This window comes from Lemur catta, chromosome 10 (assembly GCF_020740605.2).
Source record: "Lemur catta isolate mLemCat1 chromosome 10, mLemCat1.pri, whole genome shotgun sequence".
Classification (NCBI taxonomy): Eukaryota; Metazoa; Chordata; class Mammalia; order Primates; family Lemuridae; genus Lemur; species Lemur catta.
In genome coordinates, this window is record NC_059137.1 from 22608819 (window position 1) to 22634989 (window position 26171).

General features: G+C 37.0%; 1 protein-coding gene across 4 annotated transcripts in view; it reads left to right on the forward strand.

The window, feature by feature from the left end:
* Positions 1–24778, forward strand: part of ECPAS (Ecm29 proteasome adaptor and scaffold) — a 107534-nt gene extending 82756 nt beyond the window's left edge. For all 4 annotated transcript variants that reach the window (XM_045563640.1, XM_045563638.1, XM_045563639.1 and 1 more), the window contains 19 exons: positions 1206–1285; positions 1903–2008; positions 2948–2995; positions 3864–3985; positions 8509–8659; positions 10402–10467; positions 11955–12044; positions 13162–13228; positions 13809–13900; positions 13976–14042; positions 14280–14471; positions 15026–15234; positions 16073–16116; positions 16211–16403; positions 17805–17943; positions 19902–20007; positions 20212–20300; positions 22774–22845; positions 24493–24778. In XM_045563640.1, coding sequence (XP_045419596.1) covers positions 1206–1285; positions 1903–2008; positions 2948–2995; positions 3864–3985; positions 8509–8659; positions 10402–10467; positions 11955–12044; positions 13162–13228; positions 13809–13900; positions 13976–14042; positions 14280–14471; positions 15026–15234; positions 16073–16116; positions 16211–16403; positions 17805–17943; positions 19902–20007; positions 20212–20300; positions 22774–22845; positions 24493–24632 — 2073 coding nt within the window. In that variant the 3' untranslated portion in view covers positions 24633–24778. The remainder of the gene's footprint in view (positions 1–1205; positions 1286–1902; positions 2009–2947; positions 2996–3863; positions 3986–8508; positions 8660–10401; positions 10468–11954; positions 12045–13161; positions 13229–13808; positions 13901–13975; positions 14043–14279; positions 14472–15025; positions 15235–16072; positions 16117–16210; positions 16404–17804; positions 17944–19901; positions 20008–20211; positions 20301–22773; positions 22846–24492) is intronic.
* The last annotated feature ends 1393 nt before the right edge of the window (positions 24779–26171 follow it).

Genomic DNA, 26171 nt, shown 5'->3' on the forward strand with positions numbered 1-26171 from the left:
GCATAGCCGCTAAAGTGATTTTTAAAAAATGCAAATTAGATTGTGCCATTTTGGGTTAAAATCCTTCCATGGCTTCACAGTTCACTTTAAATAAAGTCCATAAATTCTCACAAGTCCCTGCACATGCTGTGGCCCTTTTATCCCCCTTCTGTCTGGTAGTCGGCTAAGTGTGTTCCTATTCATGGCAGTCGGTATTTGAGGGTTCAGCTTTGAAGGCTCAGTGCATTCTGTTTGCTCTGGGAGGGTATGTGGTACCTCTGGGTGAGCCAACACTTAATAGGCCAGTGGGCTTTGTAGATCTGAGTTCAGGACACAGGCCTAAGGCTGTCAAGATGTGAGTGTCATTTCTGTGAACCACAGGTGTGGGTGAGATCACCTATGGAACATATTTAGTGAAGCAGACTTAGGAAGACATCAGTTTGTTATTTACCTCTCTGTCTTGGTTTTTTTGCATGTAAGTGAGAATAAGAAAGCCTCTCCTATCTATAACGGTGAAAGTAGAAAAGCCGTAAGTTCTGAGGGTCTCTCAATCAGTATAAAAACTCAGTCTACCATCAGTTTGTTGTTTATCAAGTTGGTAAGTGTATATCAAAACAGAACAGAGGCTTAAGAGTTAAAACTCATCTTTCATTCTGAATAGTCATGGACCAGACACTGTGCAGGGCTTGGGGATACAAAGATGAGTGACCCAGTCCCTGCCCTCGAGGTCTCCAGTGTAGTGGAGCAGTGCAGTTATTGTACAGTCTGGTATGATGCATCGTCTAAAGGTGCTATGGCAACACAGAGTACCTGGGCCAGTCTACTTTGAGAAAGGAATGGCTAATTTGAATCTTAAGGGACAACCAACCAAGTAGACATGGAAGGGTGTTGTAGATGGAGGTATTAATAGTATGTGCCAAGGAATGGAGGTAAGACTGAACATGATACCTTTGGGGCAGATGAGTCACAGCAGGCTTTGTGTGATGCCCAGGTGATTGGGCTTTATTCTCATGCACTGGGGAAAATAAGAGTATCAAGTATGCGTTTTAGAATGATCATTCTGGCAGCTTATGGCAACCAAAGTGGGGAGAGATTTGTGGGCTGAGAAGCCTAGGAGAGACACTTAGATTGTTAAATTCAGAAACATGGTCATTGTGGTTAAGAGGTGAATAATTTGAGTATTGATCGATTTTGCATTTTTAACTTTATCCTTTTGCTTTCATTAGGTGGATAAATATTTGAAGGAAATTCTTGAAGATTTGGTGAAGAACCTTACAAGCAGTATGTGGCGAGTACGAGAATCCAGGTACCATTTTTGGGGATATAAAGCTAGTCAAATCAACTTGAATCATTTTCCTTCAAATTTGCAAGTTTTATACTTTGTACAGAAGGAATAAATTAAAACTACTAAAAAGCATGTTCGTAGTTGCCTAAGTTAGACAGTTAATTTTCATTATTTAAACTCTGGTCAATGGTTTTCCTAAGTTGTCTTAGTTTATATAACTATGAAATTAAAGAAGCTGAAGATTACTTGTTAAATTGATTGACACCAAGATATATTTACATACTGTTATGACTTTGTAGTGTAGCATTTATTTATGTATACAAATTATATTTAATCCGTTCATAATAACGTGCTTTGCAATGTGCTAGGCCCTGGGAGTACACTGTGGAGTAAAATATGATGTATCATCTCAAAGGGATTGTATTATAGTTGTGAGAACCAAACATTTGATGGTTGTAAATGCCCTGTGTATGTGGTATATTTGAGGCACCAAGAGAACAGTCATTACTGTCTTCGGGTTGGGGAGAGGGATTAGGACTAGAATTGTAGGTGGAATCTATATTCTTGTTTGCTGTAAATGTTTCTTAGTAAAATATAGAGCTTTCTTGATCATTTGAAACCAAATTGTTTATTTTCAGCTGTTTAGCTTTGAATGATTTATTGAGAGGAAGACCCTTGGATGACATCATTGATAAACTTCCAGAAATTTGGGAAACACTTTTTAGAGTGCAGGATGATATCAAGGTATTAGAGAAATAACTCTGTATTTATTTATAGAATAACTTAAACTGGAATTGTTAAAATATGTATGTTATATATGTCAAAATTCCATATCCAGACTAGTTTAAGAGTTTCCCCTCAAAGTTTCAGTCTTAATGTGTCTGTGAGGGTGCGGGGTGGTTGAGTATCCTTAGATCTAAATTGAATTGAATTAGAAAAAAAAAGTGGCCACAGCCTGACTTTCTTTCAGTAGTAATCTCATGATGCTATAGGATTAGTGACAAGTAACAGTTTTGAAAAAATACGTAATATTTCTCCTCTAATCAGTTTCATAAATTGAATTAGTCATTCCCAAAAAGTGTGACCAATTCTTCTGAATTTTTCCTGGGCAATCTAAATTATAGGTATTTTGATATCTCACCATTATGTTAGGCACATCACTTGGTGCCTTTCTTTTTGCTTTATCCAGTAGAGATTTTTAAGTCTTTCATAATCCTCACATCTTTATATATTTGCTTTCATAATACATTTAGTTTCTGAAGTGTTATACTTAATGTACCTCTGGACTCTTTAAATTATGAACTTAACATTAAAACTTTCACTTGACCCTGAAGAGCACATTTTTCAGATCAAGCAACATCTGTTTTTTCTCTTATTATTCCTATGTTTATGTGTAAATCTACCTTTCATGTCTATGAGGTTGGCAAGCTGTTTGAAACTAAATAGCCAAATTTTTGTAAGGTCAAATAGATCACACCTAATGTTTAAAAATTAATAATATGGCATTGTAACTTGTTCCTTGATGGGCAAAGAACCTAATGAGACATTTTTTTTTTTCAAGCTGACATTAAACGTTGATTTTTCACTATTCTATGTAGGGTCTGAGGCAGTTAAATTACAAATTGTAGGGTAGATGATAATAAAACTCTAACTTGTACGATGTCACACTTTTCTCATTTTTAGGAATCTGTACGTAAAGCAGCAGAACTAGCTCTGAAAACTCTGAGCAAGGTGAAAACTCCTGTTTTTCATTGGGGGCTGGAGTGGGGCTGGGTTCTATGTGAGCATGACAGTAATGACTTATTTTTTGTCATATGGAATGACATTTAGTTGCAGTTTAATTGCCTTCATGTTATGGTTCACTACTCTTGCAATGAATGAGAAAGTGGGTGCTATAACACTGGAATGCTAGTGTCTTGAACAGCGTATACCTCTTGTCTCTTTAAATGGTGAACTTAACATGAAACATTCACTTGACCCTGAGGAGCACATTATTCACTTAGATCAAGCAACATCTGCCTTTTCTCTTACTATTGCTATGTTTCTGTATAAATCTGCCTTTCCTGTCTATGAGGTTGGCAAGCTTTTCAAAATTAAATAGTCTCACAGTTGAACTTGATTTTGTGATATATCAAGGACTTTTACTTTCTAGTTGCACAAACCTTGCCATAAGTCACATTGTTAGTAAGTAGTAAAACTAGGTTTTAAATCTAGATGTTTCTCATTCCAGATTGTACTTGACCACTGTACTGTGCTGCAACCCCAAATTATTAGTGATGATGATGATATTTTAAACCTTCTTTAAAGTGCTTATATATTTTCACATTTCATCTTCAACTGTTTTGTTCCACGTTTCAAAAATTAGAAGACCAAAGCTTGGGGAGTAAAATGCATTTTTACTCCAAATTTTCTCTTTAGTTATTGGCAGACATAGGACTTAATCCCAGATCTCATTCCTCTGTCTCTCCCCATAGTGTCATAGGAAGTAGGTTCACTTATTCTTTTCTATGGATACGTGAAGTAGAAAGTCTTTTGTCAGATGAGTGCTTTGTTGGATGGGAGGTCAGTTTCACTAATGTCCATGCTCTTTGTATGTGAGGTTTGTGTGAAAATGTGTGACCCTGCCAAAGGAGCGGCTGGCCAGAGAACCATCGCTGTCCTTCTGCCTTGCCTTCTGGACAAAGGAATGATGAGTCCTGTGACGGAAGTTCGAGCCCTCAGGTGTGGATCAGTTGATAAAATGAATGTATTGAATTTTCTCAGTTCCTAGCCATTCAGGAGAAATTGTGTTTCTTTCAAGGTTGGATTCTTGAAAATATAGAGAAAGAGGTTGAGGAGAATCCATTGAGGTGACCTTGGGTCATCTGTAAAAAGTTGTGAGTCAGAATGTTTTTGCAGAAGCATCCTCATGGGACCTTGTTTTTGCCCAGCATTCTGAGTACATTGTGTTACTCTGTTGTCATCAGCTTCTTCCAGCAAGCGCATTTTCTTATGCCACAGGTCCTTAGGAGCTTGCTTGCTGGTTATAACACTTAGTAATACTGTTTCACAGATTACTGTATTTAAGATAAGACACCAACTGTAACAATGAAATATTCAAAAAATATGTGTATACTTTTAGATATGTGTGGCTATTTTAAGTTAAAATCAAAACCCACAAATTCTAGTTTGTGTGCTTTTTTGTTTTTAAACTAGAATGCTATCTAGGAACTTTGTTCCATTTTTATTTCGCTCTTAAAACTAGAACAAAGTAATATTAACAGTATTTCATGGTAACTAGGTAATTGATGAGGGAAGATTCTTTTTAGAACGACTCACCTAACAAATGCAAAGACATGGTATGATTAGGATATCACTGCTTTGTTGCCCTCAGTAAAATAATCTAAGTAGTGATCATGCGTTACCCTAAATCCACTGGTGAGTGGCTGGTGGGAACTTTGTAACAGTTCATACCACCCAAACCTGCAGCCGTGGTTCACTCCTAACCGCACAGAAAGACAGCCAGACGTCACGTGCATCCTGATGTGATGGACTAGGACACGTGCAGCACTGCTTATGGAGGATTCTTGGTTTTTTAAAAAAATTGAAACTGAACTTGATCTAGCCTCAGATCTATACAGGGGACAGAGGAACATGTTAAATGACATGACTGGAGTCCAATCAATGAGGACAAATAAATAAAAAAAGAGAACGATGGGGACTATTAAAGATTTAAGAAATGCAGTAAACTGTAATGTATGGGTGAACTCTCTGGGTTCCGATTCAAACAAACTAGCTCTTTAAGAAATTTGTGAAACAATACGGGAAATTTGGATATTAAAAATATTTTTAAAGTGTGAAAATAGTGTTATGATATGAGTCTTTGTCTCTTAGGGATACATAGTGAAATGTCGTTATGGGTTATGCTTCCAAATACAGTCATGTGTCACTTAATGACAGAGATATGTGCTTAGAAATGTGTTAGTTGATGTCACTGTGTGAACATCATAGATGGTACTTACACGGACCTAGATGGTTTAGCCTGTTGCTCCTGGGCTACGAACCTGTACAACATGTTTCTCTACTGAATACTGTAGGCAGTTGTAACACAATGGTAAATGTTTGTGTATCTGAACATATCTCAATGTAGAAAAAGTAATGCGTTGTGCTATGATGTTACAGTGGCTATGATGTCACGAGGTAATAAGAATTTTTCAGCTCCATTTAGGCATACTTTATTGTGCTTTGCAGTTGGTGCATTTTTATAATTTGAAGGTTTGTGGCCACCCTGTGTTGAGCAAGTCTAACTGTGCAATTTTACCAGCAGCATGTGCTCACTTCGACTCTCTTTGTCACATTTTGGTAATTCTTGGCAATATTTCAAACTTTTTCATTATTATTATTGTGTCTGTTACGGTGATCTGTGATCAGTGATCTTTGATGTTACTATTTTAACATATTGGGATGCCATAAACTGCACCTATATGACGGCAAACTTGATTGATAAATGTGTGTGTGCTGACTACTCCACCATCTAACTGTTCTCCCATCTCTCTTGCTCTCCTTGGTCATCCCTGTTCCCTGAGACATGCAGTATTGAAATTAGAGTGTTTAAGTGAAAGGAAGAGTCATGTGTCTTTTACTTTAAATCAAAGCAAGAAATGATTAAGCTTAGTGAGGAAGGCATGTCAAAAGCTAGAGTAGGCTGAAAACTAGGCCTCTTATGCAAAACAGCTAGCCGAGTTGTGAATGCGAAGGAAAAGTTCTTGAAGGAAACTAAAAATGCTACTCAGGTGAACACATGAATGATAAAATAGTGAAACAGCATTATTGCTGATATGGAGAAAGTTTTAGTGGTATGGATAAAGGATCAAACCACCCACAACATTTCCTTAAGCCAAACCATAATCCAGAGCAAGCCCTAACTCTCTTTAATTTTGTGAAGGCCGAGAGAGATGTCAAAGCTGCAGAAGAAAGGTTTGAAGCTAGTAGAGGTTGATTAATGAGGTTTAAGGAAAGAAACCATCATCACCATAACATAAAAGTGCAAAATGAAACAGCAGGTGCTATTATAGAAGCTGTAGAAGTCATTCAGAAGGTCTAGCCGAGATAATTGATGAAGATAGCTACACTAAGCAGATTTTATATGTAGATGAAACAGCCTTATATTGGAAGAGATGCTGTCTAGGACCTCCATAGCTAGAGATAAGTCAATGCCTGGCTTCAAATCTTCAAAGGACAGGCTGACTCTCTTGTTAGAGGCTAATGTAGCTGGTTACTTTAGGTTGGAGCCAATGCTTATTTACCATTCTGAAAATCCTAGGGCCTTTAAGAATTATGCTAAATCTACTCTACCTGTGCTTTATAAATGGAACAACAAAGCCCAGTGATAGCACATCTGTTTACATCACGGTTTACTGAATATTTTAAGCCCATTGTTGAAACTACTGCTCAGAAAAAAAGATTCCTTTCAGAATATTAATGCTCGTTAACAGTACACCTGGTCATGCAAGAGCTCTGTTGGAGACGTACAAGAAAATGAATGTTGTTTTCATGCCTGTGAATGCAACATCCATTCTGCAGCCCATGGATCAAGGAGTCATTTCGACTTTCAAGTCTTATTACTTAAGAAATACATTTTGTAAGGCTAGAGCTGCCGTAGGTAGTGATTCCTTGGTGGATCTGTGCAAAGTCAGTTAAAAACCTTCTGGAAAGGATTCAACATTCCAGATGCCATTAAGAACAATCCTGATTCATGGGAGGAGGTCAAAATATCAACATTAACAGGAGTTGGAAAGAAGTTGATTCCAGCTTTCGTGGATGACTTTGAAGGGCTCAAGACTTTAGTGGAAGAAGTGCGTAACTGCAGATTTGGTGGAAATAGCAAGAGAACTAGAATTGCAAGGGGAGCCCAAAGATGTGACTGAATTGCTGCAATCTCAATGATAGAACTTGATTGCACGAGGAGTTGCTTTTTTGGATGAGCAAAGAAAGTGATTTCATGAGATGGAATTTACTTTTGTTGAAGATGTTGTGACTTTTTCAAAATGACAGCAAAGCATTTGGAATATTCCATAAACAGTGATAAAGCAGCCAGGAGGGTGTGAGAGGATTGACTCCAGTTTTGAAAGACGTTCTATAGTGGGTAAAATGGTATCAAACTGCATCACTTTCTACAGAGAATCTTTGGTAAAAGGAAGTGTCCATTAATGCGGGAAACATCATTGCTTTCTTATTTTAAGAAATTGCCACAGACATCCCAACCTTCAGCATCCACCACCTTGATCAGTCAACAGCCATCAGCACTGAGGCAAGACCTTCCACCAGCAAAAAGATTATGACTTGCTGAAAGTTCAGATCATCGTTAGCATTTTTTAGCATTAAAATGTATATATTTTTTAATTTGAGTCAGAGTTTCTGTCCCTCCAGCTAGAGTGCAATGGCATCATCATAGTTCACTACAACCTCAAACTCCTGGTCTAAAGCCATCCTCCTACCTCATCCTCCTACCTCATCCTCCCGAGGAGCTGGGACTACAGGTGTGTGCCACAACGCCCAACTGATTTTTCTATTTTTAGTAGAGATGGGGTCTCGCTCTTGCTCAGGCTGGTCTCGAACTCCTGAGCTCAAGCGATCCTCCCACCTCAGCCTCCCAGAATGCTAGGATTATAGGATTGAGCCATCATGCCTGGCCTAAAATATTTTTAAATTAAGGTATGTACCTTTTTAAAATTTTTAGACATAATGCTGTTACACACTTAATAGACTACAGGGTGGTATAAACAAAACTTTTATATGCACTGAAAAACCAAAAAAAATTTGTGTGACTTGCTGAAATGAAACCGGCAATATCTCCAAGGTATGCCTCTATAATCTTTGGGGACCACCATTGTACCTGTGGTCTATTGTTGGCCAAAATGTGGCTATGTGACACATGACTGTAATACAATGGCAGGGGAAAAACATGTGCTTATATGTATGGAGCAGGTATAAATGAAACAAAATTGGTCAGATGTTGCTAATTGTTGAACTGGATGGAGAAAATACAGAATTTCATTTATGTTTCTCTCTATGTCCATATGTGCTTGAAGTGTCTATAATAAAAATAAAAAGTAAAAAAAAAAATAGTGCCCAGACCAGGCTCTGTAAGCATGTGAGTTATATGCTTGAATGCGATAAACTGTAGAACATTCTTCATTGTTAGATTTGTAGGGCTTCTTAGTTTTGTTAAAAGGACTCAGGAGTTGTGTTCTGTGTGTTTGTAGCATTAACACCCTTGTGAAGATCAGCAAAAGTGCAGGAGCCATGTTGAAACCACATGCACCAAAACTCATCCCAGCTCTGTTGGAGTCTTTAAGTGTATTGGAGCCCCAAGTTCTCAATTACTTGAGCCTCCGGGCTACAGAGCAAGAAAAGGTGAGTTGATAGTACAGACATATTGGTAACTATCATGAAGGAAGAACCCCGTTGAGATACTGAGGTCCATTTGAATAATCCTTCTAGTGTCGTTAGACAAAGTCCATGGCTCAAATGATATTGTCATAAGAACATCCTGTGACCACACGTGGTATTTAGTTTTTTTGCAGAGGGAGGTTGTTAGCTCATACACTGTCTTGTGAATCAATGAAAACTACCACTTCCAAAAAATGCATTAACATTTGTTCGACACAGTTTTTTGTACATGTTTATTCTTTTCAGGGTTGGGTCTATACCTTCAAGTCCTTCTGTGGACTCCCCTGCCCTACAAGTAAAGAAGATTTACACCTAGACTTTGACATAGTCCAAAATTCTTCTGCTTTTCAGATATACTCTAGTCACCTAGTCTCTGATTAGTCATTTATTAAAAATTGCAGATGAAACATCTATTATGCAAAATTAAACCAGTACAGAAGGGTAGAAAGTAATCCCTTAGGGGGTCACCTCTCCCCATCACCACAGTACCATTCCTTGAGAAGTACCCACTGTCAACAGTTTCCTGTGCCTTTTTTCAAATTCTTTTATAGTCATAGGCTACAAAACCAAACAAACATATTAATTTTAAAATAGTGTCAGACTGTGAATGTTGTTCTGCAACTTGTTTTTTTTTTTAAATAACATGTTATATCTATAGTAGACTTATTCTTTTTAATGCATGTATAGTATTCTACAGTGAGGTGATTTTGAATTTTTGTAGGAGAGGTTTTGCAGCATCAAAGGTTTTGAGTGTTCTGTTTTCTTTACACCTCTGCCAACATTGAATAACATCAGTCTGATAAGCAAGGATTTCATTGTTCTAATTAGCACTTTCCTTTCCTAGTGTTGTCTACTGGCTTTTCATATTGTATTAGCCATTTATATTTTTTCTGTGAATTGTGTTTCTATACCATGCCTGTGTTTCTATTTGGCTGTTTAATTTTTTTACATTTGTCTTTGTTTATTAGGACTATGAAACCTCTGTCATATATAATGTGTTTTTTCTCGGTTCACCATTTGATTTTTAACTTGTGTAAACTTTTCTAATAACTTACTTTCTCTCCCTTTGCTTCTGACGTTGCTGTTTCTTCTCCATTCATCACTCTTTCCTCTTCAGCAGTAGACTTGCCTTCTTCCTGGGTGCTCATAGGATATTTACTACAAATTAGGAGACATAAGTTCTGGTCCAAACTTTGTAGTCATAGGCAAGTCACTCCTGTATGCCTTACTTTTCTCCTTTATTATATCTAGATAGTTAACCTCTACTTCAGCATAATTGTTAGACTCAAATACCATTGTAGGTAGATATGAAGACTCATTACAAGGGTAAAGCACTAAATATGTAAAATTTTTCACTACTTAGGCACAATTGTTTAAAATCTTGTAACTTTGTTTAGTCAATTCCTTTATTTAGTGGATGGAGAACATGAGGCTCAGTAAGGCAGGATGACTTGCTCAGAGCCATGCTATGTTAATTTTTATTATATTATCTCAATTTCTTACCTGTAGTGAGATGCTGCTTTTCCTGGTAAATTATTAAGTGCAGGTCAAAAGACATTAGAGTTAAATTTATGTTTGCCTTTGTTATATCTATAGATTATTTTGAAAAAGTTGTTTAGTTTGGAAGTAAAGCCCTTTCATGGGAGTGTCTGTGAGTTATTCCTCATTATTGAGTGTCTGGAGTGACTTGAATTTGCGTCCTTCAGGCTGCGATGGATAGTGCTCGGCTCAGTGCTGCCAAATCCTCTCCCATGATGGAAACAATCAACATGGTGAGTGTCTAAATAATAATGAGAAAGTTTGTTTATTTACCTGAAAGACTAACTCTTCAAAGTCTTCAGGCTGCATTAAATGAAATAGAGACTTAAGGGATGACTTAAGCAGTTATTGTGACTCCAGTTTTTTATTAGTATAGTTCTTTTTTCTTCTGTGTTACTAGAGGGAATAATTTTCCAAATACTAGAATCAGTTCAAATTTCTGTTACAAGGGACAACAACATATTAAAAGATCTCTCTGTAAATTTACTTCTATATGTCTTTGGTATGCCTATTTAGAAAGGTCCAGAGTTTCGCCCCTGCCTGAGAGTTATCTTTGGGAGGAACTAGGGAGGTATAAGCTGGAGGTATTTAATGAAGTAGGCAACATAAAAGGTATGTGAAGAGAATTGAGCAATGTTGATATATTGTTTCAGTCCTAGGAGGGAATTTGCAGTAAAGACCTGCTTGGCACTCTGAGGTTCTGATTTCTAAAGTTCCTGGAGTCTGGATAAAGTCGGTGTGCTCAGCATACCCTGTAGTGGTTAACTAAGATTGTGAGCTACTTACTAAGTTGATCACAAACCTGGAGAAGAGAAGTAGCTATTTTGTAGTGCCTACTGGAAGACTATTACCAAAATTTTGTGTAATAATGTTATATCTTAGTTGGATTATTTGGGGGGAAAGTAAGGTGAAAGAAATAGGAACAATTAATGAATACCATTTAGTTACGTTCATTAATCATAGAATATATGTCATTGCATTTTCAAAAAGAAAACCAGCAAATTATAGGAGAATTCATCTAAGAAGTTGACTTATTAGAGGTGGTTTGGTAGGGTAGGCTTACTGAAGAATATCAATTTTAGTCTAGGTTTTTTTTTTTATAACAAACGTGGATTGATAGAGGAAATAGGTCTAGAGAGGTCTTTTATTCTTGGGTAATTATTATTTTCTGCTTTAGTAAATTGATGTTTTTCTTTTCCTTTTTTCTTAAGGGATAGTGTCTCACTCTGTCACCCAGGCTGGACTACAGTGGCACAATCATAGCTCACTATAAACTTGAACTTCCAGTCTCAAGTGTTCCCCCTACCTCAGCCTCCTGAGTAGCTAGGACTGCAAGGTCACGCCACCACACCTGGCTAATTTTTTCTAGTTTTTTATAGAGATGGGGTCTGGCTATGTTGCTTTAGGTTGGTCTCGAACTCCTGGGCTTAAGGAATCCTTCTGCCTCAGCCTCCCAAAGTGCTGGGATGATAGACATGAGCTAGCATGCCCAGCCTGTTTTGTTTTGTTTTTATTGTTGAATCACTGATGAATGATTTTTCTGTTTATAGTACAATGGTGGTTTTAATATTGAAATCAGACAGAGTAAAATCAAACAGAAGGTTTTCAACTTCATGTCAAATCCAGTGGGTACTATTTGACATAGGCAGTTTTTAATTGGATATGGTACTGACTTAATTACTTGTTAAGCTTTACCTTTATATTTATTCTTTTTCAAAAGTGCCTGCAGTATCTTGATGTGTCGGTGCTGGGTGAGCTAGTTCCTAGATTGTGTGAACTGATCAGAAGTGGTGTAGGTCTCGGAACTAAGGTAAGTAGTGTATTTTTTCACAAGAGGAAGGATGCATCTTCATTAGTTTGGCCACAAAAATATAACAGCTGTCATGTTTAAAATTCATGTTTTACTACAAAACCTAATATTAGTTATTAGTAGTTAGTTATTAATAACCTAATAATTATTAATATTATATGTTAACCATTTTGTTTCTGTGGTTGCACTGATAACTGAAAACATATGACTGATTCAGGAAATAAAGTAAACATGTTCCAGTAAATATTGTCTCACCTAATTAGTGAAATCATTTCTGTTCCCTGGTTGCCATGTACACGCCTTCTGGGTTCTTGTTCATTATCAGTTCATGGAAATGCTCATCCAGTTATCAGGATATGATTGTTTTAGGTGGTGATTAGCATTTGTCACAGTGGGGCCAGCAGGTATTTGGATAGAAAAATGTCTCCCTTTTCGAGACCTTTGGATACCACCCAGTACCCTCTTTAAAACAAACAACTCGCATTTTTTTTCTTGTGACGAAATTAACACTTACTTGTATTTTAAAATTTTAGCATTTATAGATCAGGAGAAAGTTAAAAATTGTCCATAATTTTACCATGCAGAATTAACTGGTGTTAATATTTTGGAGTGTTTCCTCTGTTTTTTTTTTTTCTGTGCATGTGTCTTCTACGATGTCTTGTATAAAGGCTGTATGATACTCTATTGTATGGATGTAACATTATTTTAATCCAAAGAATATCTGACTTATTGTTAGTTTTTTTTTTTAATATTAAAGTGCTGTGGTGACTATTTTTGGACACATCTGAAGCTATTTCCTTAGGTTAAGTTTCTAGAAATGGAAATGTCAGCACAATGATGGATAAGACAACATACATTGCTCTGCCAGGAAATTGTGCTGATCTTCTTTGTTTCTCATGGTGTCCAAGATCACCCATCTTCCAGCTGTAGGTCTTGGAAAAAAATCTTTGCATTACTGTTATAGTTTGAAACAAGAGTTTTCCTTTTCTAGATTGAATCCTGGAGGGGCTATTAGGCTTCATGTATTTTATGTTCTTAAATCTTTGACACCTAAAACAAATGGTTTGGTAGAACATTGTGACTGTCTAGTTTAAACTTTTGCCTTTGTAACCCATAGGGCGGCTGTGCCAGTGTCATTGTGTCATTAACTACTCAGTGTCCTCAGGACCTAACACCTTACTCAGGTGAGTTTGTCAAATGATGTGTGGTGATATTTTTGCATGGCTGTGTCTGGTGTACAAAATTTTAAAAGGGAAATAATTATTCAGACATGCTTGGGATGCTGTATGCTTTTTCTCCCTTCAACCTTCCCCACCCCCAATTTCTTTCTCTGCAGGAGGTTGCAGAGTTTAGCAAGTTTTTACTGTTTTACAAGTATTTGATTATTTCTTCGTGGTATGAGGAAGTAAAAGTGTCTGCCATTCTGTAGGACTTGTTCACCATTTATAGCTAATTTTATATCAGCTACAGAAAAATTACATTTTTCTGTTCGTAGATTGGCTTCTGGAAGAGATCAATGAACTTTATGTACCTGGCTCTCATTTTGCAACTTTTCCCATGGTATTCTAGACACAGTGTAATTTTTAATTTTATATCAGGCAAAAGGAAGCAAATGGATAGTACAAATACAATATTCAAGGGATCCTAAAGTACTATGGAATAAATCAGATGTTAATTACAGGATTATGTTTGTTTTTGTCCTGGGAACAGAGCAGAATATTTAGTCAAACAAAGGTCAGATTTCTTTCCCTTTATTTCTGGTAGGTAAACTTATGAGTGCTTTGCTTAGTGGTCTGACAGATCGGAACAGTGTGATTCAGAAATCCTGTGCATTCGCCATGGGCCATTTAGTTCGGGTGAGTTGAATTTCTTATTTAGTTAAGTAAAACTCTGATAATTACAGAGAATGACTAAGATTGTTTCTTTTTCAGACCTCACGAGACAGTAGCACTGAAAAACTTCTGCAGAAGCTCAGTGGCTGGTATATGGAGAAAGAAGGTACCTTTCGCCCCCTGTTTTGTGTCATTTTTAATTTAAATGTTAACAAACTAATAAAACAACAAAAATTAGTTCTTGCCCTCCATGATTTTATGTGCTTTGCTAGAAATACTTCTAATTGATTTTACCTATTTATTTGTTTTGCTGTGATACAGTTGAGCAATAGTTTATTTAGATTGATTACTCTTAAAAACAATAAATATCAAAAAGATTTTGGTTTTTTTCTGCTTTTTTCAGAGCCCATCTACAAGACCTCTTGTGCTTTGACTATTCATGCTATTGGACGCTACAGCCCTGATGTATTAAAGAACCATGCCAAAGAAGTCTTGCCTTTGGCATTTTTAGGCATGCATGAAATTGCTGATGAGGAGAAATCTGAAAAAGAAGAATGTAACTTATGGACTGAAGTGTGGCAGGAAAATGTACCTGGTTAGTAAATGGTACCCGTGAATTAAACCTGCTTCTTAGGAACCGCAGCTAGAATTTTTTACTTTCTTCATAAATTCCTCTATAGTTACTTTCCCAGGACCTTAACAACATGCATCCCATTTAATTTTAAGCCTGTCCAAATTGCTGAGTTCTCAAGGTTGATGCTCAAAGCTCTTCTCTTTATCGCTGCCCATGTGAGAGAATACAAACTCTTTTCAAGGAAAGTAGAGCTTTACATTTTTAGTTGAGAATGTAATCGTGGTTTTATGTCACCTTAGTGTATTATTTTAGAATAGTGTTTTTCCACCTTGACACGTATTAATGGGTGATGACCATTTGTGTGACACCCTCCTATAGGCTCATCAAAGTTCATAAAGCCCTACCCTTGTAGAAATAAGCCTCACCACCATATGCTTTGAAAGAGGTGGAGTCTTTTAATACTTGAGAACCACTGCTTTAGACTGATGGACACTGACTTTTTTCAGACTTAGAAAAGTCAGTTAATTTTTCTTTCCACTTAAAAGTTGTTTTAATTTTGCTTTTTTATAACCTAGGTTCCTTTGGTGGCATTCGATTATACCTGCAGGAGTTGATTGCCATTACCCAGAGGGCTTTACAGTCTCAGTCCTGGAAAATGAAAGCCCAGGGTGCAATTGCCATGGCATCAATTGCAAAACAAACAAGTTCTCTAGTCCCTCCATATCTGGGAATGATACTGACTGCATTGTTACAAGGCCTGGCTGGAAGAACGTGGGCAGGAAAGGTAAAGAAACTGTTCATGCCCAGTTAAATTTAAGGTATCCTTAAGGGATTCCAACTTCATCTTTCATTTTCTATAAAAAACGAAACTGGTTTTTTGTGACTTTGGATAGATTGTTTTTGCTAACCAGATTTCTTAGCCATTGAGAAGCTTTGGGTAGATTTTGCCTGATTAACTATGATATTTCATTTCAAAGTATAACCCACATGTCCTTAAATAATGCACAGTAATGCTGGAGATTGATATATTTATCATATTCAGCCTTCCAAGTTATGGCTTAAACCAAGTTGTCACCATTTTGTGCCTGTTGACCTCATGAACAGATCAGGATTGGGCATGTAGCAAGATGAGCTGCTTCTAAACCTGGGCCTGAAGATGCCCATCTTTGGGGCCTGTGAATTACTAAGTCATTATTTACACAAGGGCTATTGTAGGGTACTTACAGTGAACACTCAGTGGGGAACATGAGATTGTGGCAACAATTGTATATTCAATAATGTAAAATTCAGTAGTGACCCACACAGTGCTGATGAAGTAGTACCTGACTAGGAGTCAGACCTAGTTCTAATTCTGTGGTTGATGGTCTATGTGACTGTCATCAAATCAGTTCTCTAGGCCTTTATGAAATGGAGATGAAGATAATTATCCCGTGTCTATGGTTTGGAGTAAAACTTGGTGGATGTGCTTATTAAACAGTACAGTGCATTAAAGATAAGGTGACTCTTGTTAATTTTTGTTGTCGTGGCTATTAAATCTTCCTGTGGTAATTGTGATCATAGTGTAGAGAGTGTAAATGATATGTTTGGGCTTAATAGTATTCCCTCATCTTTCTACCCCTTAGGAAGAACTATTGAAAGCCATTGCCTGTGTGGTGACAGCTTGCAGGTAAATGTTCTTTCAATGAAGATGCCATTTCTTCAACTGAATCTCAGCAGCAGCCTTTATTAACTGTTCTGATGCTTTTGTATGGATCCTGTAGTGCAGAGCTGGAAAAGTCTGTCCCCAGTCAACCCAGCACAAATGAGATTCTTCAAGCTGTTCTGAAGGAGTGTTGCAAAGAGAATCTCAAATACAAGATTGTAGCAATCAGCTGTGCAGCTGATGTCTTGAAGGCCACCAAAGAAGACAGATTCCAGGAGTTTTCTGACATTGTTATACCTCTCATTAAGAAGGTAATGACCACCTATATCCTCTTGGGTCTAGTGTATACTTTAAAAAAAAATTTTTTTTCCTTGTGCTCTAATTGCATGTTTTATATATTAGTTTTATTGCAGGTAGTAGAAAAATTCCAAAATATCACAGCCTCAAACACGATAGAGGTTTGTCTGTCACATAGTAGTTGGGACCTCACAAAAATTTCAGGGATTTCGGCTCTTTACAGCTGTCAGCACTGCCATTTGTAGGCTATGGTCATTGTCCCCAGGGTCCACAGTGTATTTGTGTTGCAGGCAGGCATGGCAGAGGAGATGAAGCAGGGATGAAAGATCATAGTGGGCCTGTCAGTTTTCTCGTACGGAGAGTTCTGGAAACTGCTACGTAGCACTTCACTTCTATGCATCTCATTGGCGAGTAGTTACATAGCTATATCTGGCAGCAGATGAAGCTGGGAATCATAGTCTTCATTCTGGGTGTCCATTTGCCCTCCATGGCAGGTAGAAAGGGAAAGTAGATTGTGTAGTGAATGTACAGTTTCTGTCATAATAAGCTTTGCCTTGCAATCATCTGCGGAAGCCACCCCCGCATCCTAGGGTGAAGGAGCTCAATGTACCATGTGGATTGCCTCTGCCATATACTGGGGGACCTGGGTTTAAAAATAAAAAAAAGACTTTGGTTTTGGAAACTGGAGTACTGGTTTTTAAAGTTTGAGTTCTGGTTCATAGAAAGAGGAGTATGGCTTACCTATTTATTTGTGAAATGAATTATTTTAAATAGTATTCTTCTTGTGTTGCTGCTAACGTGCAGTTTTCTTTCGGTAATAAGGCTGTTTATATAATTTCTGTTACATACATAATGGGAGCGTATGGATTCGGGAGACTTGTGTTTTCAGTTGATTTTTTCACCAGCTAGCTGGACCAGTTACTTCCGTTAGTCTCTGTCTATCACAAAAGAGTTTGGATTTAGATCATTGCTGAGTTCCTTCCATCTTTAATTCTCTGATTCTAATGCAAGTCTTATGTTCTGCTCCAAATACTATATATACAGTCTTTTTTTTTTTTTTTTGATTTTGTTTTTACAGATTCCTTTAAAGTATTTCCCAAATTTATTTAGAGGTACAATATTCCTGTTACAAATGGGAAAACTTATGGTAGAGAATTTAGCATTTAATTCTTGCTTAATATCTCCTGCTCTGGTACCTGATTGCTTTAATAGTATACCTGTAACTTTAAAGAATAAAGTATTAAAGTTTGCCTTCCTTTTCTTTTTTTTTTTTTTTTGTTTTAAATTTTTATTTGCTTACAAAAGAGAATAGAAATAGGTCGTGCCAAATAATTTGTTTTTCCAGAGAATAGTGCTCAAAGAGGAATTGGGAGAAATAAATTGAACCCTGGAATCCTTTTCTTGCTATATCCTAGAACTCACTTGAAAGCAGTGGGGTCCGGACAACCAAAAATGAAGATGAGAATGATAAGGAAAAGGAGCTGCAGCTGGAAAGTCTGCTGAGTGCCTTTGAAAGCCTGGGCAAAGCCTGGCCCCGAAACGTGGAGACTCAACGTAAGCCCCAGAAACTACGTTTGAAGAAGTGCTGTAATCAGAGGTTACTTAATGACAACAGATTTTCTGTATAACAAATTATAGTTATTGTTTCTTATAGAGCCTCATTAATTAATAGTGAGAATTATCCAATAGAAATTTTACTTCTACAGGAGCATATAATCTCATTGATCATTGTATTACTTTACTAGGGCTGCTATAAAAAACCTATCACAGGTTGGGTGGCTTAAACAACCAATTTATTTCTCTCAGTTCTGGAGGGTAGGAGTCCAAGATCAAGGTGTTGGCGGGGTTGGTTTCTCCCGAGCTTGTGAATGGCCATCTTCATCCTGTGTCTTTACATGGTCTTTTTCTCTGTGTCTCTGGGTCCTAATCGCCTCTTCTTATAAGGACACCTGTCAGATTAGGGCCCACCCATATGGCCCTTTAAAGTCGTATCTTCTGATATAGTCTGAGGTACTGGTGGTTAGGATGTCAACATATGAATTTTGTGGGACATGGTTCAGCCCATAACAATCATTATATATTTTATGCAGATATTTTGATGATAAAAAGATTCCTATTACTCTTCTTTATGATCACAGCTGTATTCTGAGGAATCTACAAAATTTATTAGTGGGGTCTCTTCATCTCAAAATTAATGGCCTTCCTACCAAGTCTTCAGTAAGCAAGTGAAATCTCCTTTTCACTGAGAAACTCATGACTCTTTAGATGTTCAGAATTGGACATATTTCTAAAGTATTAAATATAAATAGTAAACCTTGTTGGAGGGGGTTGCAATTAATTTGGAGTTCTTTGACAGGGCCTTAACCTTGGAGTGATGCTATTTTAAGTTTGCCTTTGTGTTGATCCTACAGTAAATCCTGCTGAAAATCTCAATATTCTTGAATGTTACAAAAAGTATTGTTGATTATAGGTGATTGGATAGATCTAAAATCAGACTTAAGGTTTTCTTTGAGTTCTGTCATCCTTTGTATGAATTTATATATTTGCTATGTTATAGGAAGGATTGCTCAAAAGATACAAATTTGTAAGTGAGGCTATAGTGGAATTCTTATTTGACATCAAGACTATTAGCTTTTCCTTGATAGGTAGAAAAAGTAGGGAATTATATAAAAAAGATGATGCAAATACAAAGCAGTTTATTTTATAATATAAGACATGGAAATGTACATTTATTTGCCAGTTTTTGAGCACAGAGCCAAGGCCTTTTTGAGATTTAACTGTTACACATTAGTTTCTCATAGATACCTTATAATGTACAGTTTTTGGTTTTTGCCTCTTTAAAATAGAGAAGGAAATTTCAAGCTTTTATGATGCAATCCAAGTGCAAAATTCTAGCTTTTTACCTCCTCCCCCATCTTTACATTTGTTTGAGCTCTGCTAAATTCTATAACATTTAAAAATAACTCCTTTGTTGAGTTTTCTACTCCTGATTCATTAGTTGGCTTAATATTAATTATATAATTATAATAAAAATTGAAGTTGGCATCATAGTTTTGTGATAAAGCACTGTTGACTCTTGGTAGGTCATGAGTGTCTAGAGGAGCTCCTGGCTTCCAGAGTTCTGCTTTCTTGGGCTATCATTCAGGAAGTTTTAAAGGGGAAGGGGAATGTGGTTAAAGTGCTGTCTCAGTTCCATGGAGGATGAGATGCCTTGAAAATGAGCATTTTATAAACAGTTACGTTGCACCTTTGTGGGGGTGGTATCTGATCAAGGAAATGTGTTTGGGTGTTTGGGTACAAAAGTAACACTCAAGTTTTTTTGAGATTCATGGCTTTAATTAAAGGCATTTATTATTTTATTTCTCTTCTCTCTTCTTCCTATTTTTCTCTCCCTTTTACCCCGTTCTCTGTCTCTGTCTCTCTCTTGCTCTCTGTCTGTCCCTCATTTGCTCTGTCTCTTGCTCCTTCACATTCTCTCTCCTGCTCTATCCCACTTGGTCCTTTTTTCCCAGGTTGTTACCGTCAGGAGCTGTGCAAATTGATGTGTGAACGGCTAAAACTCAGCACGTGGAAAGTACAGCTAGGAGTCCTGCAGTCAATGAATGCCTTTTTTCAGGGGTAATTTGCTCATGGTTCAGTTTTTTTATTTTGTCCACTCTCCTAGCCTTTTATATATATAATGGAATTATTATAAATTTTAAATTTGATAGGTAAAGTGACATGATAAAGTGATACATGCAGATAGAAATTGTTTGTGCCAGGAAGGTTTTAGAATGTTTCCTTAGTAACTAGCATTTGCATCTTGCTTTCTGATTTGTATAGGTTAATGCTTTTAGAAGAAGAACATGCAGATCCTGAGGCTTTGGCTGAAATTCTCCTTGAAACTTGTAAATCAATCACATATTCTTTAGGTGAGTGTAGTAAACTGAAATTGATAAGGAGTCCTAATATTTTTTTTTTTTTTAAGAGATGGGGTCTTGCTCTGTCACCCAGACTGGAGTGCAGTGGCATGATCATAGCTCACTGTAACCTGGACTTCCTGGGCTCAAGAGATTCTCCCACTTCACCCTTCCAAGTAGCTCGGATGATAGGTGTGCACCATCATGCCTAGCTAAATTTTTAAATTTTGTGTAGAGATGGGGTCTTGCTATGTTGCCCAGGCTGTTCTGGGCTCTAATTATTATATAAAGCTAAGGAGCTGAGCTTCAAATATTTCCTACCTTGTCTGGGACTAAATTTCTAGAACTTGCCTACTTAATATACTCCATATGTATCCCTAAACAAGAATATTTTAATCTGGAACTATAATAGGATTTTACCATTTAGACCAGAAAAACCTTTGTGACGAGTATTTATGAAATTTTTTTATTAGGAAATAGTTTAAAACTTACAGAACAGCTGCAACAATAGTACATATAATACTTGTATACCAATGGTCCCCAACCTTTTTGGCACCAGGGACCGGTTTCATGGAAGACAGTTTCCACGGACAGGGGGTGCAGAATTCAGGCGGTGAGATGTGCCCACTCACCTCCTGCTGTGAGGCCTGGTTCCTAAGTTTCATGGAAGACAATTTTTCCACGGACTGGGAGGTGCGGGGTGAGGAGAGGGGCAGAGTCAGGTGGTGATACGTGGCCTGGGGGTTGGGGACTGCAGCTGTGTACACTTTACCTAGAATCATCTGTTAACATTTGGTCTCGTTTGCTTTGTCATTTGATGTCTGTATGTGTGGATTTTTTTCTAAACCACTTGATATGTATATTGCTTACATCACTCCCTTTAGTCCTAAATTGTTTAGTGTGCACTCTTTTACACAACCACAGTACAGTTGTCAGCTTTAGGTAGCATAACGTGGATGAAGTATTTTTTTTATCATTCATATTCTAGTTTGTTCATTTGACTAAGTAATGTTCTTTATAGGATTTTTTCCCTCCCCTCCATTAGGGAGTCCAGTCTAGGATTGTTTATTGAATTTTGTTGTCCTATCTTTTTCATTTCCTTTAATCTGGAGCACTTCTCTAGCTTTTCTTTGTCTTATGTGACATTGACAATTTTGAAGATTAAAATTCACCTCTCTCCCCTTTTTAAAAAACAGAATGTTTCTCTTTTGGTGTTTGTCCGACGTTTCCTCATAATTAGATCCAGGTTATGAATTCCCAGTTGGGATACTACGTTAGTGATGTATCCTGCTCACATTAAGAGGCTCACAGTGTCCATCTGTCCTCATTTGTGTTGTTAATTTTGATTACCTGGTCAAGGTACATCAGTTTTCTCTACTTTGTAGTTACTATTACATTTTTCCCCCTTGTGTCTAAAGGTAGCTTGTGGGAAAAAACGTTTAAGACCATTCAAATAATCCGTTCCTCTTCAAAACTGTGTCTAATAAGCAGTCTGTGAGAAGACACTTTAAGACCATGCAAATACTTCTCCTCCTCAAAATTTCTTTTCTGGATTTAGCATGCATTGGTGATTCTTCCCTGAACCAATTTTTACGAAGATGATTTTCCAACTCCAGCACTTTCTCCACATTCACCATTTGGTAGTTGGAATTCTAGTGTAAGCAAGATTCCTCTCTTTACTACTATTTGTTAGTATTGATTCATGGATTCCTTCCCCCTTCAAATGGTTTATGGTTATTTTTCTTAATTAATTTGTTACTCACATTGTCCCAGATTTGGCCAGCAGGAAGTCCCTTCAAGCTGACTCCTGTGTCCTTTTGACAGGTCACTGTCATTCTTTATAGCACTTCTGTACTTTGTAGCATAACAAGATGTGATAGGTTTAGCTCATGCCTTCCCTGCCATGGGCTTGGTTGTGTGTTAATTTTTTTTGGTAGACAGTTTTACTGTGAAGCAGATACCATGTCAAAGAGTAGACACCAAGAAAGCATGTTTCAGTTGCAGTTGTTAGAAGTAAATGCTTTTATGAATACAGAACTGGCAGCCAACTAACAAACTTGTCTTTGCAGTGTTCCAGGCATCGCTGACTTACCCTAAACACGGGTCTTGTAGTGTTCTTTGGTAAAATGAAGGGAGGGTCATGGAAACCTAAAGACTGTGCTTAGGTGTGATGTGAGGATGACTGTGTGTTTGAGAGAGTGTTTTTTCACCTCCCACTTCTAAAATGGATCTTTTAAATATTGTCATTTTTTGTGGTGATTGGTATATTGTTGTTTTCTGTTTTCCCAAAATAAGAAATGTGGACATGTTGCACATTTTAAGTATTTGATGATAATTAGCAAAGGGAAGCTTCCTTAAAAAAACCAGATGTATCTTTCCCTAGAGTTACAATTTCTAAACATCTTTCTTTTAATAACACTAATTTAATGTGGGAGGTTCAATTTTTAAGGCATACCTTATGTGAACTGTATGGTTTTCTTCTTAGAAAACAAGACCTACTCATCTGTGAGAACAGAAGCTTTATCTGTGATAGAATTGCTGCTTAAAAAACTTGAAGGTGAGTTCCCAATAGTTCTGATTGGAGGACCAGAAAGCCAGGACACTTTATGGCATATGTTTTTAGAAATGTTTTGTTTTCTGTTTTTTCTTATACTCTAAAAATACACTCTAAGCATATACTCTGAAGTACAAATTAATATACATGCATATGCAAGTATAATGTACAAAGCTTAAAACTATTAAATTTTATTTAATATTTACATTTGGTACTCTTTTAATTTATATACTTTTAATGTATTATTCAGCTATAGTTATCTCAAAGTAATCAAGATTTTGTTTCCATCATGAATCCCGCTTTAATCTTGGTGACAGAAAGTAGTTGACAGTGGCATGGTAGAATTTGCTGTATATGCACAAAGAAGCAGAATGACACACCGAAAAGTACAGTTGGAAAAACATTTTAACAGTTACCTACCTGAGTTGTCAAATTTGATAGCAGTAGTTTTCTTAATCTTACCTTTTTTTTTCTGTTTTCTTTTTCTTAAACTTTATCAAGAAGCATATTTCTTCTAATGTTCTGTTATGTCAATGGAAAAAGAAAGCTGCTAGCATTTTCTCTAGTGGTGTATCTGCTACTAATTTCAGAAGGAGCCCCCTCCTCTTAATTATTTTGACTTCATGGATTAAGAATGTAGAAGATGGCATAGTTTTCTCCACAGCTTTGTGTGTTTGCTCTTTGTACTTCTGTCTCTATCTTTGCTTAGCAATTAAAACACCTCTCTCAGGCTCCATCAGATAGGGCTTTTAGACTCAGTAACACTAAACATCTCAGAATCTCTTTTTTCCTTGTTGAAATAAAAGAGCAAAGCACTTAGTCATATTACCAAATTCTCAGTTTTCCAGATATGTACTAATACAGTCTAGATGAGGAATATGAGACTAAAAGGTTAAATAATTAACTTACTTGGAGCCACATTGGTAGAAAGTGGTGGAACCTTGTAAACAAGATTTAAGATTTGATATACTTTCTTATTTTCTAAAATGTTCCTTATGCATTAGTTTTCTGATGCTTTCCTTAGAGAAAAGATTAACAGAGTATCGTGTTTATCAATCTGACCTTGCAATTATGAAATTTGTTTCAAGATTTTTTTGTTCTACTGACCACATCTTATAAAGTGGCCTTGTGGTGTTGTGGAAATGACTTGTTTGCTACTGTGTGCTTTGTCTTGGTACTTCCTTCTTCCCATTTTGTTTCAGTGCTGTTCACTTCTCTGCATTCCACTATTCCTGGGGAAGGAGATGAAACTACCTGATGTGTAGCCGGGCATGGTGGCGCATGCCTGTAGTCCCAGCTACTCGGGAGGCTGAGGCAGTAGGATCGCTTAAGCCCAGGAGTTTGAGGTTGCTGTGAGCTAGGCTGATGCCACAGCACTCACTCTAGCCCGGGCAACAAAGCGAGACTCTGTCTCAAAAAAAAAAAAAAAAAAAAAAGAAACTACCTGATGTGCTTTCAGGCTATTGTCAGTAATTAGGTTTTGAGACACCTATTGAACCTGTGATCACTATATACCGATCTATTATCAGGAGTTTCTTTGTATTTATTTTGGGGATAGTGTATATGGATAAAAAATAGTTTCAACCTTTTTTCCTTGCTTGTTCTATAAGGATTGTCTGGGTTTTTTTCCTTCTTTCTTTTTTCATTCAGAATCTAAACAGTGGGAATGTTTGACATCTGAATGCAGAGTGCTCCTGATTGAGTCTTTAGCTACTATGGAGACAGACAGCAGACCTGAGCTGCAGGAGAAAGCCTCATTACTGAAGAAAACACTTGAAAATCTGGAATAAATTAGAAGGGGAAGAAACAAACAAGTGCCATGTTCATTGGGGGTTGAAATGGTGGTATTCTTTGAAAAACCAAGTGGGGAAAAGTAAAGATTAATCTGTAGCATGCATCATTCCTTGGCTGAAATAAAAAAAAAAAAAGCCTTAAATTTTGTTTTTTATTAGCTTTATTTTACTTGATGTGTTTAAAGTATCCGGGCTGAGTGAGCTTAATGGAACCTTGAATGTTTGAGAGGTGGTTGTAAAGGAAACTGGCAGAAATAGTTACTAAAAGTTAAAGCCGTTACTAAAGGAATTATTAGACACAGTTGCAGAGCAAGCTGGATAAAAATCTTAGCGCTGCATTTAAATTAAATAAAGTTATTTCAGGAAGGGACCCTGTAATCACTTAGTCTAACCCTTTTACACCTGAAGAAATAGACTCTGAGATGACATAGGCCTGTACTAAGGTCAGAACCCCAGTGTTTAACGTCCTGCCCAGAATACGTTTGTTTGTTTGTTTGTTTGTTTGTTTTTACAACCTGCTGCCAAATCAGTGCTAACCCTGGCCTACCCAAGAAACTTCCAAGATGAGGTACATTTAGGGTGGCATACGTAGTCCTTTTATCAGAACTAAAGTGGCCCTTACCATTGAGTTCTTGAAAGTCAGAGCTGAACATTGTCATGTGTTTAAATAGTTGATTTCTGAAAAATGATTGTTTAGCATCTTTACAGATTGGGAGGGTGAATTCGGTCTCCATGTGATAATTCTGATTGTCATTCTTTTTAGGAAGATGAAAGTAGTTAAGGACAAGATTACTCATTCTTTCTGTATCTGTGTATCTGTGGTTGCGTATCTTGCAAAACCAAAAACAACAATGACAAAATCATAGGCTGCCTTGATTTTGACCATTTATAATCCTAAAACTGTAATGACAAATTTAAAAGTTTTTACTCACTTTTATGCTAACAGTATGACTTTATAGGGTAGAAGGAAAGCCTTTTAATTGACCATCTGGGAATTACTCTTTTTTAATGCCTTTTCTCAAAACAACATGATACCACTCCAACTAAATAATTGCACCTAAGGTTTTCCCCCTTCCTTCTACTGCTCAGGCCCCTGCCTAAAAGTGTAGGGCAAGGGGAAAAACAAGTATAACTTAAGTGTTTATGGTAAATTGAGAACTCTGTAGCTCACCTTGGATTCCAGAACACAGGATTGGTTTACATTCAGTACTGACCCCTTATTGACATTAATGCCAAGAATCCCCATGTTTATTCTTTTTGGTGGAAACTCCATGTTTATTATTTTTGGTGGTCTGCATCAACCAATGTATTTTAAACTTTTTTTTGACTGAGTCGTAATAAAAATAACTTTTTACATCACGACTTAGAGTATGTGTGCATGTGTGTGTGTATATGTGTGTGCGTGTCTGAATATAAAATCTTTAAATGTTTTGTGAAATAATACTCTTACTAATGTGTGATACCCTTTAATACCCCCCCCACCACCAGTTTAAATGCTCTTCAGACGCACTAAATTCATTTCCTGACTCACAACTG